At 39.5% G+C, this 15295-nt stretch overlaps 1 protein-coding gene across 4 annotated transcripts in view; it reads left to right on the forward strand.

Annotated features, from left to right (window-relative positions):
• LPGAT1 (lysophosphatidylglycerol acyltransferase 1) overlaps window positions 1-15295 on the forward strand; it is a 56353-nt gene that overhangs the window by 21486 nt on the left and 19572 nt on the right. For all 4 annotated transcript variants that reach the window (XM_083605465.1, XM_083605467.1, XM_083605466.1 and 1 more), the window contains 3 exons: window positions 7185-7303; window positions 12760-12855; window positions 14477-14750. In XM_083605465.1, coding sequence (XP_083461591.1) covers window positions 7185-7303; window positions 12760-12855; window positions 14477-14750 — 489 coding nt within the window. The remainder of the gene's footprint in view (window positions 1-7184; window positions 7304-12759; window positions 12856-14476; window positions 14751-15295) is intronic.

Here is a 15295-nt window from a genome sequence, read left to right on the forward strand (position 1 = left end):
CCCAGTGAAGTACAGGGTCAGGTTTAAGGTGCTGGTTTTGACCTTTAAAGCCCTGTGTGGCTTAGGACTCTCGTACCTACGGGACCGCCTTTCCTGGTATGCCCCGCGGAGAACCTTAAGGTCCATAAATAACAACACTTTGGAAGTCCCGAGCCCCAAGGAGGTTAGATTGGCCTCAACCAGGGCCAGGGCCTTTTCAGCTCTGGCCCCGGCCTGGTGGAACGCCGTACCGCAAGAGATCAGGGCCCTGCATCTTTCCACAGGGCCTGCAAGACGGAGCTGTTCCACCTGGCTTTTGGGCTGGACTCAGTCTAACCCCATATATATATAAATGGAACCCCTTATATGGGATTTGTATATAAGTTTTCCCTCGGCTCTTTTTGCTGGCCCATGTACGACCAGCATGGATAGTTGGCCCCGGTGAATATTTGACGTTTTCTCCCCTTATGGCTTTGATCTATGGGCTACCACTAAAACGAGGCTGCATTTTAAGCTGCTTTTTAAACTGTATTCTAACTTATATTTTAATCAACTATTGTTGTTTTTTACTGTTTTTACTGTATATTCAGTGTTAGCAGTCCTGAGCCCGGTCTTTGCCGGGGAGGGTGGGGTATAAATAAATTATTATTATTATTATATAAATCTTGGGATCGAATAGAATTTTGCTTGGTCTTTGTTTATAAGTGAACTGATGTAATTCACATCGCCCTCACTAATGCATGAATTGGAACATAATTCTCCTTTAGTCTTCACCTTCTCCAAATTTTGCAATGCAGCTCTCAGATCACATGTAGAGCAAGTCCAGGGAGGCAAAGTCCACTTGAATTAAGGAAATCTTCTCAATTCCTTTGGTTGTGTCATACAAACGTGGACTTCTTGGAGAAGTTGTGAAAGATCTGGTTCGGGTTTTTATTTTGTGTTCTGTATTTTCATTATGTTCTCATTTAGTGTATCTCCATCACAGTGACAAACGTAAACAATGACTTACCATTATTTTGCTCCTCCCTGTTCATGTTAGCTGGGCACTGGTAGAAAACAAGTCATAATCCCTTTGATGTCCACACCAAGGGATCATAAGTATTCTGCTTCCAACGAATCATGATTTCTAGCCAAAGTTTGTTCTAATAAATCACAATCAGTAATCCAAAAATGAAACAAAACCACAATCTCTGGTTCAGATCGGTTTTTTGGGGTTTTTTGTATTTTGTTTTAAATTGAATATGAAGAGAAGACAAACAGGCCAGATACATAGTAATATGTAATAGTAATAGTAATAGTAATAGTAAACTATTAGCTAACTGCTTTGAGGTTTTTTTTACATTCAAGCAGTATATAAATTCTAGTTTAATGTGGAGTGCAAACTGGGTCAGTTTGTATTATGTGCACTGTAATAGGTAGCATGCATTAAGCTGCTCCATTACTCAAACATAAATCCTTTTAAAAGTCAATATATTTTACATACTTCTAATTATATGCTGAATAAGTAATATAACCATTAGCCTTTAAGGTCCCACGAAAGTCTTTGTTGTTCATACAAAGAATTGTAACATTATATTTTACTTTAATGCTTTGGTTTTAAACATGTTGTGACTTTCACTAAGCAATCAGGGTTGTCGGGTAGCTAGTTTTTTTTTTTTAAAAAAAAACTGTTCATTGCAGTTGGATATGAACTCCTGCCTCCATAGCATGTTCAAACTATTGGGCTTCTCTTTTTAAAAAAAGGATTATAAACATTTGCTTGCTGCACAGTGTAATTCATTTTTCAGGACAAAGCAGGAGAAATTTAAACCGATGAATAAGAGCACATTTAATTGAAGAAATTATTTGTTGAAACACATGGTTAAGCGAGGTTCCTCTTGGGAGCTTATTTTTCTGTGTGCACAGTGAATCAGACTCAAGAGCAAGGGAGCGTTGTGGAAGCTGGTTGCAAGCTGTGTTCTTATTTCCTCTCTGCAACAGAGAAGAGACTAAAGATGTCATACATTTCAAGGCAGGTAGGAATGAAAGGCATTCCTCAAACCCTCAGCCTACATTTGTAATAAAATAGGAGGACTTTGACTTATGGAGCTTGAAGGTTGGTGGGAGGAAGAAAGTCAAACTAGGCAGAAATAGCACAAAAATTGCCCAAGGCAGAACCATTAACATTTATAACATGATACAGGGAGGGAGGTTTCAGAAATAGTTACTGATAAAGGCTGGAGTTTGCCCTACCTGGAGCAGAGAGTTACAAATGAGTTGAGTGAATAACTGATTTTCGACTGAGAACTTTAGAAAGATTAGTTTTCAAATGAGGCAAGATGGAGTAATTGTTCCAGGGTTGCTGCACGTAGGAAGGGGGGATTGAATGCCCCCATTGCTATTTACAGTACTGATCCTAGAATCATAAAATTGTAGAGTTGGAAAGGACCCTGAGGATCATCTAGTCCAGCCCCCTGCAATGCAGGAATATGCAGCTGTCCCATACGGGGATCGAACCTGCAGCCTTTGCATTAACAGCACTGCACTCTAACCAGCTGAGCTGTAATGAGATGAGAGGGAGCCCGTAGGTATATGCAGGGGGAATAATTTTAAAAGTTGCTATCCTGCAGCTCCATTTCCCCACTCCAGGGCTGGCCCACCCATGAGGCAACGTGAGGCAACCGCCTCAGGCGGCAGCATCCACAGGGGCAGGAGATCTGGTCTCTAAGGAACGTATCACCTGCCACCGCTGCCACTGCCTTGGCAGCAGTGGAGGCCAGCATCCCTCATGCTGCCTCTACAGGGGCCTCTTGGCAAATAGGAAGCAGTGCTGGTCTCCTCTCAGTCCTTGTTCCTGATGTAGATCCCTTCTTCCCTGGTGGAAGGAAACACCATTTTGTGGTTTGCCTCAGGTGACAAAATGTTTTGAGCCAGCCTCCCTGCCAGCCTCCCTGCTGCTTTGGGGTTTTTTTTGGGGGGGGGGTGAGAACCATGGGAGATCTAATAATGGACCTCCGTTCCTCTCTTCAAGTTTAGCTCTCCACTTTGAGTGCAAGTAACAACCAATAAATTGCAGGAGGGAGAGGAAGGTAGAAGCAGCATTGTTGCACCTGGCAAGGAATGAGAGCGGCCTTCCTCACTTTGCCTATGTGTATTTTAAATCATTAATATCTGAATATGTTCTCATTTCGCTTTTTTGGTTCATGGATCTGTTTATATTACAACTCTGTTGTGAACCATCTAAACTCAGAGCTATAGTTGCCTGCCCTCGGGTCCATGGTTACAAATAAACAGAAACTGAAATACTTTGCCATGCAGTAGACATTACTCCCTCCCTCCCTCTTTGGTGTACTGTAATTTATTACTTGATTGTAGGTGCAGTCTTCAAATGTCCTCAAATGTCCGGCAATAGGAACAATTTGTAATGGAAGTGCTTGTTCTTGTTCAGTAGCCCTTTAAACAGTTTACCTCTGGATGCTCCTTGGCCATTTCACAGGGGAGCACATCAATGTTCTTGTTTAGTTGCTGCACTCCTGGTGATTGATAGATTGAGGGGTTTGTTTGCTTTTTAAGCCTTTATGCATGGAAAGAAGCACAAAACCACCTCCCAAACTATGTTTGTTTTCCTTGCTCCAGCGGTCTGAAGGCTAAAGGGTCGCTTGCGAGCATGACATTGTGGAAGGGAGGGTTTGACCACAGAGCCATGGCAAACTTTAAACCCAGCCAGATTAAATATAATTCATTCGTTTCTGTACAGGTCACAAGCACTATTGAATCTGTCCTGTTGCTTAGGGCCTTATTGCCAGCACTAGGTTTGGATCTGGTGGAGTGGATTCTAGTCCACAAAACTTAACCCACTTTTATCCGACAGTGGGCCAGGACTCCCCACTGGCCACAGGCCACTTTTAACTGGGCCTCAGTGCCATAGCCTGCAAGCCATGCCATAATCTTTGGGTTGATTCCAGAACCTGTTAAGGAAAGCTAAGCTAGTTGGCCACAAGGCAAATGCCGCAGCAAAGAATTGAGCAGTAATCAGATATGGATTAGCTATTGGTAGAAAGTGGTGTCAGTAATTGCCAGCTGATTATGCCAAGCTCTGCCACTGCTTGCCACTGTTTTGCGACTGGCTTCTCCCCTGTATCTCCCATTTTCTGTCTGGTGGGCTTCAGTAAGCATCCCAAGTGGCTTGAGGATAGACCAAGTGGTTTGAGAACCCCTGGCCTGGCCTGCCATCAATGTCTTGGCTTTTAAGGTGCCACAGTAGTGTCTGTAACTTTTGCTGCAACACACACAGCAACCTTCTGGTACTTGCTTTTGGTTTGTTTGTTAAACTACTGTTTTTAAGCCCACCTTTCTAGAACTGCTTAAGGCAACCAACAATCAACATTTACGGGAACATCAGATCTATAAACGCAGAAAAGCAGTGCAGCTGAAAAGTAGTTCAAGCTTTCCTACAGAGAAAAACTCAGGAGTGACTTTTTTAAAAAGCCATCAATTCCTCATGCCCCCAAGCTTTCCTAAATAAATGAGCTTTACATAACAGACAGAAAGCCGAAAGGGAAGTATACAATCAGGATTTCTGTTGGAGGTCATTCCACAGCCCTGAGTCACCACTGGGGCCCCTGCTCCAAACACCACATTCCTTTACTTCACTTAATCTGGTCCTTTGATAATGATGACAATAGGCAGATAGAGGTGCTCGCCAAGCTCCCAGGTTATGAAGTGTTCTCAGGTGTTTTGCAATATTGCTTAAACGTGTTCATCTGCCACAGCATTCTGGACCATCTATGCTTTTCAGGCTAGTTTCAAGGGCAAATATATGCAGAACTTATTTCAGTACTGTAAACCCACAACTAGTAATGTTAAATTCTCGAGAATAATCTTTTTGAGAATATTTTTGAGAATATTCTCGATTAATGAGAATATTAGAGAATTTTCATTTAAAATAGGAGAATTTTCATTTTAATGCATTGAAAATGATATAATTTTAATGCATTGAAAATAATATAATTAGTTAATATACATGTTTATTCATGGGTAAACTTGTTCAGATGGCAACCAAAAACTGTAATAGGCTATCTTGTACTTATAATAGCTCTAAAATTTCATAACTGTTTTGGTGATTAAAACACAGCTTGATAAACAAAACTATATGCATACATATAAAAAAGAAGCCATTAACATTAAATATATTATCATTATATGATAATACATTTCAGTATGTCATTCTCTGGTAAATGGCACCTTGTACCATTGAATGGCGCTGCAAAAACCAGTTACTGGCACTAAATAAAAATATAGAAACATCAGCTGTTTAAATCAAGGCCACCTCACATGCTGTTACTTTGAGTGTATAAAGCATTAAAGCTACTTTGTGTAAAAAAAATCATACTGTATGGCCAAGGGTATAGAATCGCTAAGAATAAGGTCACACCAAAATAGAAAAAAAATGTTATTACATATAGTTGAAATACATACAAATTCAAGTGTTCATCAAATTAAATGAATAGCATTTTTAAAACTAAAAATAAAAAATGTTTTCTGTAACTCACATTTCAGAACTGCCAATGGTGAATGACACAATGCCCAGTAATGTAACTGGATCAAAAAAATAATTATCCATTACTTACACTGGCAATATCATAGCTTGACTTATTATTTACTAGATTTTTTAAAATGTGGGTTGTGCAACTGGTTCTTACATTAGAATTTACAGTTTGTGGAAAATATTCTCCAGAGAATTTTCCAGCAGAGAATATTCTCGAGAATATTCTCATTCTTGAGAATTTTCTCTAGAGAATTTTCTCACCTCATATCACTACCCATAACCTTTGCAGGGGTTGCATTCTGGGAATAGTGCCTAAAACCAAATTCACGTATGCTCAAAACACATTGGGTTCAGTGGCGGGTGAGATTGTCAAAGTCTTTTTTTCACGGATGCCCGTCCCCTTTCTGCCCCACCCCCTTATTTAAATTTATTATTTTTTGCCAAGCTCATAATGCGGAATGTGCACAAGTTAAAGGAGCGTAAGTTGTGGGCTTACTGTATTTTGTTTGTTTGTTTACAGTACTTTAATACTAAATTGATCATTGTGATTACAAAAGAATGGAAAACAATGGTGGGGTCCCACCTTTCCAAGAGTGAGCACAGACTGTGCATTAGATGTAGCTGATAAATTGTGATGCTACTGCTGTCTTGTCCCCAAGAAGTGTGGGAATTATACTATTGAAAGTTTTTTCCCCTCTGCCTGCATTAATAGTTCCTTGGGCGGGGGGACCTTTTATCTGCTGCCCTTTGCTTCTCTGGCACGACTGCAGTGAGCTGCTGGTTTCCATTAAGAACATCCAACACGGCATCCAGACTGGCAAACCAAGACTGGGAAACTTATGGCCTTCCAGATGTTGCAAGACTACAACTTCCATCACTTCTGTCCCTTGGCCACACTGGCTGGAGTGATGTGAGTTGGAGGCCAACAACATCTGGAGAATCATTGTTTCCCCACCTCTGCCTTAAACTATGGTTAACATTAACCACAGTTTGTTTGAACAAATTCGCTTCATAATCCATGGTTTGAAGTTGGCTTGTTTTAAACCAAACATACTTTACATTAACAAGTAGAAACGGAAGTGAAAAGCTTCTGAACTGGTCCACTTTAGAGGAAAAGAGGAGCGCCTACAAGGCTTGGGTCACTGATTTGTTCTCCTCGTGCAACACCAGGCAATGTCTGATATCCTTTCTGCTATCTAGTGCATTTAAAATCTTCAGGTGTCAGAATACAGATTCCTGTTTTTGAATTGACACGTTTAAAGTGCCTGTGTCAATTTCATGACGATTCCCCCCCCCTTAAAGATAGTATGCTCTGTAACCAATATTGTCATCCTTACTTAATTACCAATGTATTGATTAGTGAATGTGTTCTTTCTGATGTTTAATTCGGGAACTGCGATTCAGTTTTATCTTACTGCTGCAGATTTTTGGGTTCTTTATGTTTGTTCTTCTAAGTTTATAGATTAATGTGGTCTGCTAGAATGCCTTTTGAATGAAATTGACTTTCTATTGTGCTGAAGAAAATAATTTTGCTTAACTCACACTCACACACACACACACACACACACACACACACACCAGTTTAACTTTGCTTGTAATGACATTTTTAAAGAATTTTTAACTTTTAAAAATATGTGGTTTTAAATAAGTTTTTCCTTTCCCTTTTTTTTCAAAATAGTCATAGAATGGGGAGATGATATTAAAACCATCTCAGAAGATGAAGCTGTGATGTTGGTGAACCATCAAGCAACAGGAGACATTTGCACCCTAATGATGTGCCTTCAGGACAAAGGCACGGTATGCTATTTTTGTATTTACCGCTGTTTCATACTGGGTAGGCCATATTGAGAATATGCTCTGAATCATAGCACTGGGGACCACTGCCAAGTCTGGTACCTAGCCCTGAGACTCAAATTCACATCCATTTAATGGATCTAGCTGCCCTCCTTCCCCTGCAGAGTGGCCCAGATCCTCCAGATGGCTGTGCTATAGAAGCAGGGCATACAGACACCAGAGTTGTTTGCAGGGCAGGAATCATTTAGCAATCCAAGTGGCCCAGGAAAGCAGATCAAACTAAGTGACTGAGGAAAGGCACAAAGTAAGAGATGCTTCTCTGTGTCCGCTTCTGGAGAGGAAAGGAGTTGAAATTGCACAATGAATGTTACCCAGGAATGGAAAGCAAAGCAGGGGGCATTCAAGGATAGCAAACATCCTTTTAATTTTTCCTTCATGTACTGTAGACAATGCTTGCTGAATAAAAATGCACTGCACTGCATTAGTCTTTCATGATAAAATGCTCATAAACCTTGACTGCTATGTTCAGGTGATAAAATGGGAATTCTGCATTTCCCATTATCATCAGTTCTGAAAATGGGATATGGCCTGCAGACAATATTTGTTTAGAAATATTTGTGGTCTTTACTCCAAGATGGTTGAATTGGGAAGCATTTGATTTAGTGTTTTATTTCTAGTTAGTGCAAGGCTATAAAAGGGAATACATGCCATCCATCCATCTGTTTGTTTGTTTTTTCAATCAAATGAATGTGGGTTGAAATAAATTGTTCTGAACATCAGTCCAAAAATGAAATTGCTTCCAGTAGTTTGCGTGTGTGCATGTAATTGTGAGGATACCAGAATTCTTAATTAGTCCGTTCAAATGGTAAACCTAGCAGGTTTATAATTCCTGTTTGCATAATGAACCCTGACTTGGAGGCAATGAAATTTATTACAAGCTAAACTCTCTTTTCTGTGCCTCTGTCATCTGCACGGAACTCCATCTTATAGCAAGCTCAAATGTTGCCTATTGTAACCCTTTAGTTACCGAAGGAGATGAAAATATCCCATGTTGTACATGTTCAGAGAAATTTTCCTTTTACCACTTTGGTTCTTTTGACAAAGTGTAGCAAAGCAGTTTAAAAGTTTGGATCAGAAACTATACAAACATTAATCACTTTGGAGCATCAGACATGTTGATTTGCACCATTTCTTTCTTGCTCATGGTTGGGCATTCTTTTCTCCTCCAGATAGTTACTACTGATTCCCCCCGCCCCCAGTATCAAATATAAAGTCTCTGTCCCCCCCCCCTCTCTTTGTAAGTAAAGTACGACTTTACTCAGGTTCTGGGTGGCACTGTGAAGGAGATGAGAAAGGCAATGCATTTTCTGTGTGTTCAGCTTTTTGCATTACCTGCATAAATTCCTGCCTGTTGTCCTCCCCAACACCATCTCCACACAAAATTGTAGCATGTGGAATTCAGTTCAGTCTGCATCAAATGCTAGCTAGGAAGCAAACCTGGTAGCCCAGTGACCCCAGGACAGTGGAACTCAATAATTTCACGGGGTTAGATGAGATGACCCTCGTGGTCCCTTCCAACCCTACGGTTCTATGGTCTATGTGGCTTGTAGAGTTAATCACCATGGGAGGGAACCATTATCCCTTCTTGATAAGCTGTATTTTGGAGCATTTATCCATCACTGTGTCCCTCAAGAGAAGTTGTCTGGAAGGAACTATTTTTCAAACAGTTTTTGCACTTTCAGCTGCTGTTACAAGATGCTCTCAGTACAAACTTTGAAGATGGCATTGGTGGGACCGTACATCTCACCATAGATATTTGCAATAGCTAATGAGTACAAGACTACATGTCTTGTTACTACTCATTGGTTTACAGTTGCAGATATGGGCAGTCTGGTGAGACGACAGGTGGTTCTAAACATACCTGGATTTGGCTGTGTACATGCTGCAGTCAGTGTTGCATGCAAACTGACAGCAGTCATTCAGTTGAGTGCTGATTCCCCAGCCTGGATTTCAAAGCAGACAGTGCAACAAACATTATTAAGACACTGTATGATGGTAGGATCCAACATATCTCACTGCTAAAACATGGTTTTGAAGGGCAAACCACACATAAAACTCCAAGGAGTATTAGTGATTACTTCAAGCAAACTGTATCTTCACAAACAAGACTGAAAGATTGAGGCCACCACAACAACTTAGCACTGTGCTGTCTAGTGTAGGATGTCCTTGCAAGTTGGAACAGCAAGCTGCAGTAGTATTGTACCTCTGCAAACAACCCAAATCAATGGTGGGTTGTTGTTGTTTTTTTACAACTTTCACTTCATTCCAAGGCAATAGGAATAATAAAGGACCTTTCTCACAAGCAGCCTTCTGGCCAACAGGCATATCAAGGCAGTTCAGGGGGAGATTATCTGGTGGGCTGCTGGTTACCTTACCCCAAGATTCGTTAACTATTTAGGGAGGAAGGTCCTGTTTAAAATAAGTTAGGTAGGATGAGTGAGTATCAGGTGGGAGAAACTGTGATGGCTTATCTCGAAACGCACTAGGTGTTTGTAAGGTACAGCATATGGTATCTGATGCACTCAGCAGCAATTTTTCAAAGGTTATGGAACAAATCTCAGCAACATCCAGAGACACTGAGACTGATCCCTCATTCGTCTTGCAGAAGTCCCAGGTGGATTGTCTGGGACTTGTAAATGAAAATGATTCTTCACCTTATACCAGACATGAAGCTGCAGCAGCGACAAGGCAGGAACTTGTGAGGGGGAGGGTGTGCCAGAATTTAACAAAGCCCTAAGGACCTATATGCTTTATTGGGAACACAAGTGGCATTTGCAGCGCTCAGCACACACTGTTTCTTTGGGCTCCCTTGCTAGGCCTCCCACCAGTATCCACACTGAGAGTCTGTTCAGCACAGCTGGAAGGATTGTAACAGGCAGCATAAATAATCTGCCAACAGAGAATATTCATGTTTGAACCAGTCACGGATACCAAAGATGCAGCCAGTGGACCCTTAAAAACTCAGTTGGGGCTTCCCAGCACATGTCTCATACAGCAGCAGCAGAAGCAGTAGACGTGGAGCAGGAAGATGAGAAGAAGGAGAAAGGACCGAGCCTTCATCAAAGAGCTGTTTTTGAAGAAGTCCTCATTGGAGTCAATAATGAACTATTTTTCAAAACAAGCATGAAAACCCACAGTGCAATATTCATACCATCATGCTAGTTTAATGCACAATAAAGTAAAGCTGGTTATCTACAGAAACAGTGTTTATTATTTTTAATAATTGCTGGAACATGATGTTTATATTTCCTGACTTTAAATTATTTTAAGTACAAAAAGGCAGGAAAGGAAGTATAACAAAAACCAAACAAACTTCTAATAATGAAGCAAAAATTGGTTATTTCTGTCTTAAAGTTGCTTAATTAGGCACTCTTTTCGAGTTTTTTAAAATAAATAATACATTGGATGAGAATACAAACTTTCCATCCATCCCATTGTCATTGTTACTATTTTAAATAATAAAAATAAGTGAAGGAGTCTAGCACCTCTGCAGTTAACCGTCCCACCCCCCAAAAAAGAAATAAATACACTTTCATTCTGGAATTGGCAGAAGCAGTCTCCACATTGACGACAGCAGTATACTGAGTCTTGCAACAAATAGGAATGGGCATTGTCACTGCTTCTTCCTGTTTGGCTTGTTCCATAGCTGCTGTCTCTGCCTGTGGTCCCATGTTGATCTACTCATTATTGTAAATGAAGCCCACATGAGAAGGATGCCTTGTGATTCGTGGGGTGGAAAAAGAATGCCAAATTCACACTTTTCTTTCCAAGATCTGCTTTGGTGATGTGCACACGCGAAAATTCAGAGATGCTTCAGAAGATTGTAACACAGGAAAGAGTTTGCCTGAGTTTATAACCCTGGACTGGCAACCTGGCTGCCTGATTCTGAATTATAATGGGTCAATTCGCCCATCTGTAGCTATTAATATAACGAATATAATAAACTGGTATGGCAAAGTTTAAACCAAAATAGATGAATCCATTCCTTGATTAAATACTAGCCATTCGCTCAATGCCAATAAAGCATATAGGGTTAGGACCTTTTGTTTCTCTGGCCCACTGGTCTTTGGCTGTTAGTTTGGGGCCCACTTGTGTGTTGCGACTTGACATAAAGTAGGTCACAGCAGCAACACTAACACCTTACAGATATATAGTGTCCCATTAAGTGGGTCCCTGAATGTACATTTGAGTGAAAGATGTGTCCTTGGTATGAAAAGGTTCCAGAATATAGATCTTGCCCAATATTTTCTGCTCTGATTGCCAGCATTCCAGATTAATTTGAGACTGAATGGTTGGATGTTTGTTGGGTAACTGGATTAAGGGGGAACCTGAATTTTCTATCCAGAAGGTTTACAGTCTGAGAACTATGTAAACACTACAAATTTCCTAGATAGAAACTGCCTACATAAAAAGTATCTTCATATAGGAAGAAGTGTGAAAAGTTCCTTGAATGCATCTGTTTTCACTGCATATTTTTATGTTGAGAAGCTGGTGTTCCCTACACTTCCCCACATGTGCAGACAAATAGGTGAATGTGATTAACACATACAACTTACATGGTCTTCATGGCTTTTCTTCTCTTGACCGTGCTTTCTGTGTAGGAAATTTGTAATGTTCAAAGTATGGTGGACGGAATGTATACATAACACTGTTTAAGGAAATAATGGTAGGAAAAATTATATTATTTTCTGCCAGTGTCTTCATATTTCCAAACTCCCTTACCTCATTGTACACCTGCACAGGTCTTTTAAAATTAAATAGTGTAGATATTCTCCTTCTGAAACAGAACAATATAAAGATGACAATAGATAATTCATTGAATAGGTGCTGTTCATGTATAGCTTATCATGAGAAGCCCATCTTAGATTTTTCCTTTATATTCTCTTGCTCTCCCTTGCAAGAAAGCAAGCCCATCTGTTCAATCAAACCAATTCGAGGAATGTATTCAGTTGAAAGTAAGGACTATTTAAACTAATTTTTTAAAAGTGCATATGAAAGTCATTGTAAAAGCTTGTTAATACAGATTAATTGGAAGTGACTGATTTTTTTTTCAAGAATCAAATGATTTACCCAAGATGTTTAACAAATAGAGATCAAATCTGTATTTTTCCCCTCTGTAAAATGAAAACTGTGAAGATGCTGGATTGAGTGGGAGTAGAATTCTGGGAGATTATGTTTTTGCAAATAAGACTTTGTTGAAAGGTAATAGTCCTTTAGTGGTTACATCTGCACAAAGATATTCCCGATGGCATTTATATTCATACTTCTTAGTAAGGAAAATGGTTTTCTGCTAGCTAATGTGTTCTGAAGGGTTACCATGTTTTACTTTGTACATTGGCTTGTTTATTTGTTGTGTTACTTTGGAGTGCACTGACAGGTTCTTGTCTGAACTTCCCCAGGTTGTTCGTAAGATGATGTGGCTGATGGATTATATTTTTAAATATACAAACTTTGGAATTGTATCTCTAATTCATGGAGACTTCTTTATAAGACAGGTAATGGATGTTTGTTTGTTTTGTTTTTATAAACTATATCAGTAGCATCATCTGCTTTCAAAGTGGTCACCCATTTCATCGACTATGCTAGGTAGTCATAGTGTATAAAAACATTTCCACAGTGTACCTTGGCACAAAACCAACTGTTTATCCCCAAATTAATGTTTCAAAGATAATATATTATTTAGGAGTACTTTTATCCTACTTGTTCCCCAAAATTCTTCAGGTGGCTAAAAGAGAACTGGGGAGGAGAGAAGAGAATGCAGGAAACATAATGGCAATACCTAAATATATAGTAGTTGAAATGGAATGTAAAGAAATGTCTTCAGGGCAATTGAGCCTGCCTCTTCATTCCTGGAAACTAGCCAGTACTTTCTATAGAGCATATGTGGGAAACCTGTGACCCTCCACATAGTGGACTCAATTCCCACCCGCCCCAGTCAGCATGGCTAGTGATCAGGGATAATGTGCGTTAGGGTCCAATGACATGTCGAGGGTCACAGGTTTCCTATCTATGCTATAGAGTCTCTGGGGCTATTTAGGCATGGTGTGAGCAGGCATAAGCCTAGCACTTCCTCCTCAGGTACAATATTCTTTCAGATTAATTGCACCTAATTTGGTGGGGGTATTACTGATAGGACCTTTTGACTGACATAAGCTAGAGGTCAGTAAAATTCAGCTGCTTGATCTAGCCATTTGACTAGAATTGGTGGATCTGGGGCTGTTGTATAGCTGGTGAAGAGGGAAGTATGAAGTAAAAGGTTGTGTTGCTTGTGGGATATTGTGGGATACATGTCTGTAAGAAATGGCTAGCATTGACCTCATCATCATCCTCTGAGATGTGATATGAATAAACAAACTTCCATCAATGAAGTACTGATGAGAGAGGAATGGATACAAAAACTTAGGGATTACGCAGAAATTGTGAAACTTATCAGAAGAATAAGAAATCAAGATGACATTTTTTTAAAAATAAAAGAATGGAAATGGTTTATTGAATATCTAACAAACAAATTATAAACAGATAAAGGACATCAGCAGGATTGTTGTAATAACCTGCAATTTATATATTCTTTTAAAATAGATGAATAAAATAATAAGTTAATTTAGAATATGCATGAAATGATAAAATAAATTTAAGGAACTGCAGGAAGAGAAGGAAGGAAGTTGAGATTGAAATGTTAGAACTAATGTTAAACTACTAAAATGTATATAAATGAAAACTATATTAAAAAAAAAACTTCATCAACGCTATATCATGTTTCTCTATATGTTCAGATTTCAATGAAGAAACGACCCTGTAGTTGTGAGTTGGTCAGCCTGAGGGCTCTAGACCAGGCTTCTCCAACCTGGTGTCTTCTGGATGTCCAAAATATCTGGAGGGTACCTCGTTGGGGAAGGCTGTCACAGACTATGTGGAGGGGATCACATTATCTTTCTGATAGTATGTGACAAGAGTATTTACATGGAAATAGGGGTGGGTAGGAATTCTCCCCCACCTCTAAATTCAGCCAAGTGAGATAATTTGTTTTGGGATTATTATTTCTTTAAGTAAACAATAGCATTATGAAAATAAACTTTCTTAGAAAGTTGTACTTATGTGTCCCTATTTGCATTTTAGGGAAAAGCTTATCGTGACCAGCAGCTTTTGCTTCTCCAAGAACATCTAGAAAAACATTATAGGAGCCGCGATCGGAAGTGGATTGTATTGTTTCCAGAAGGTGGTTTTCTTAGAAAAAGAAGAGAGACCAGTCAGGCATTTGCCAAGAAAAACAATTTGCCATTTCTTACACACATTACACTGCCAAGACTGGGGGCCACGCAAGTTATATTGAAAAACCTGATAGCTCAGCAAGAAAATGGAACTCTGGCAGGTGGCGATGCTCCAGAAGCAGGTATGGGTCATTTTAATTTTTTATAGAACCAGTTGCCAGCTGATTGGGATCTCAGAATCAGCGTCAGGTCAAAATGAGTGTCAGGTTTTATGTTTTACATAAAAATATTTTGTAATGTAAAAAAATAGAATTGGATTTTTGGACCATCCAAAAATATATAGCACTTCCAAGCAATAGCAAATTCAAGTCATCCCAGAATTAACAAATGCTTATTTTTTAAATTCGATTATGGACCTCAAAATCGGAACGCGTACTGAAAGCGACCATCAGCCATTATTGTTGTCTATTAACTTAAAGGATGAAACCAAAATAACCAAGCACAATATTATAGAACCCTCTCAATACAAACAAATGACCCAATTAAAATGGTCCCAGGAAATGAGTGCAGTAGTGGGGCAAAAACTTACAGCCAACCTGAGAAAACAAGTATTATCCAACTTAAAGACCACTAATTCCTACAGCGATATTCCGAAAATTTATAATGAAATCTTCCAAATGTTCGTAGAACTTAGTACTCCACCTAAAGTTTGGGTACTTAAACATAG

The sequence above is a fragment of the Podarcis filfolensis genome (assembly GCF_964270895.1).
Source record: "Podarcis filfolensis genome assembly, chromosome: 3".
Taxonomy (NCBI): domain Eukaryota; kingdom Metazoa; phylum Chordata; class Lepidosauria; order Squamata; family Lacertidae; genus Podarcis; species Podarcis filfolensis.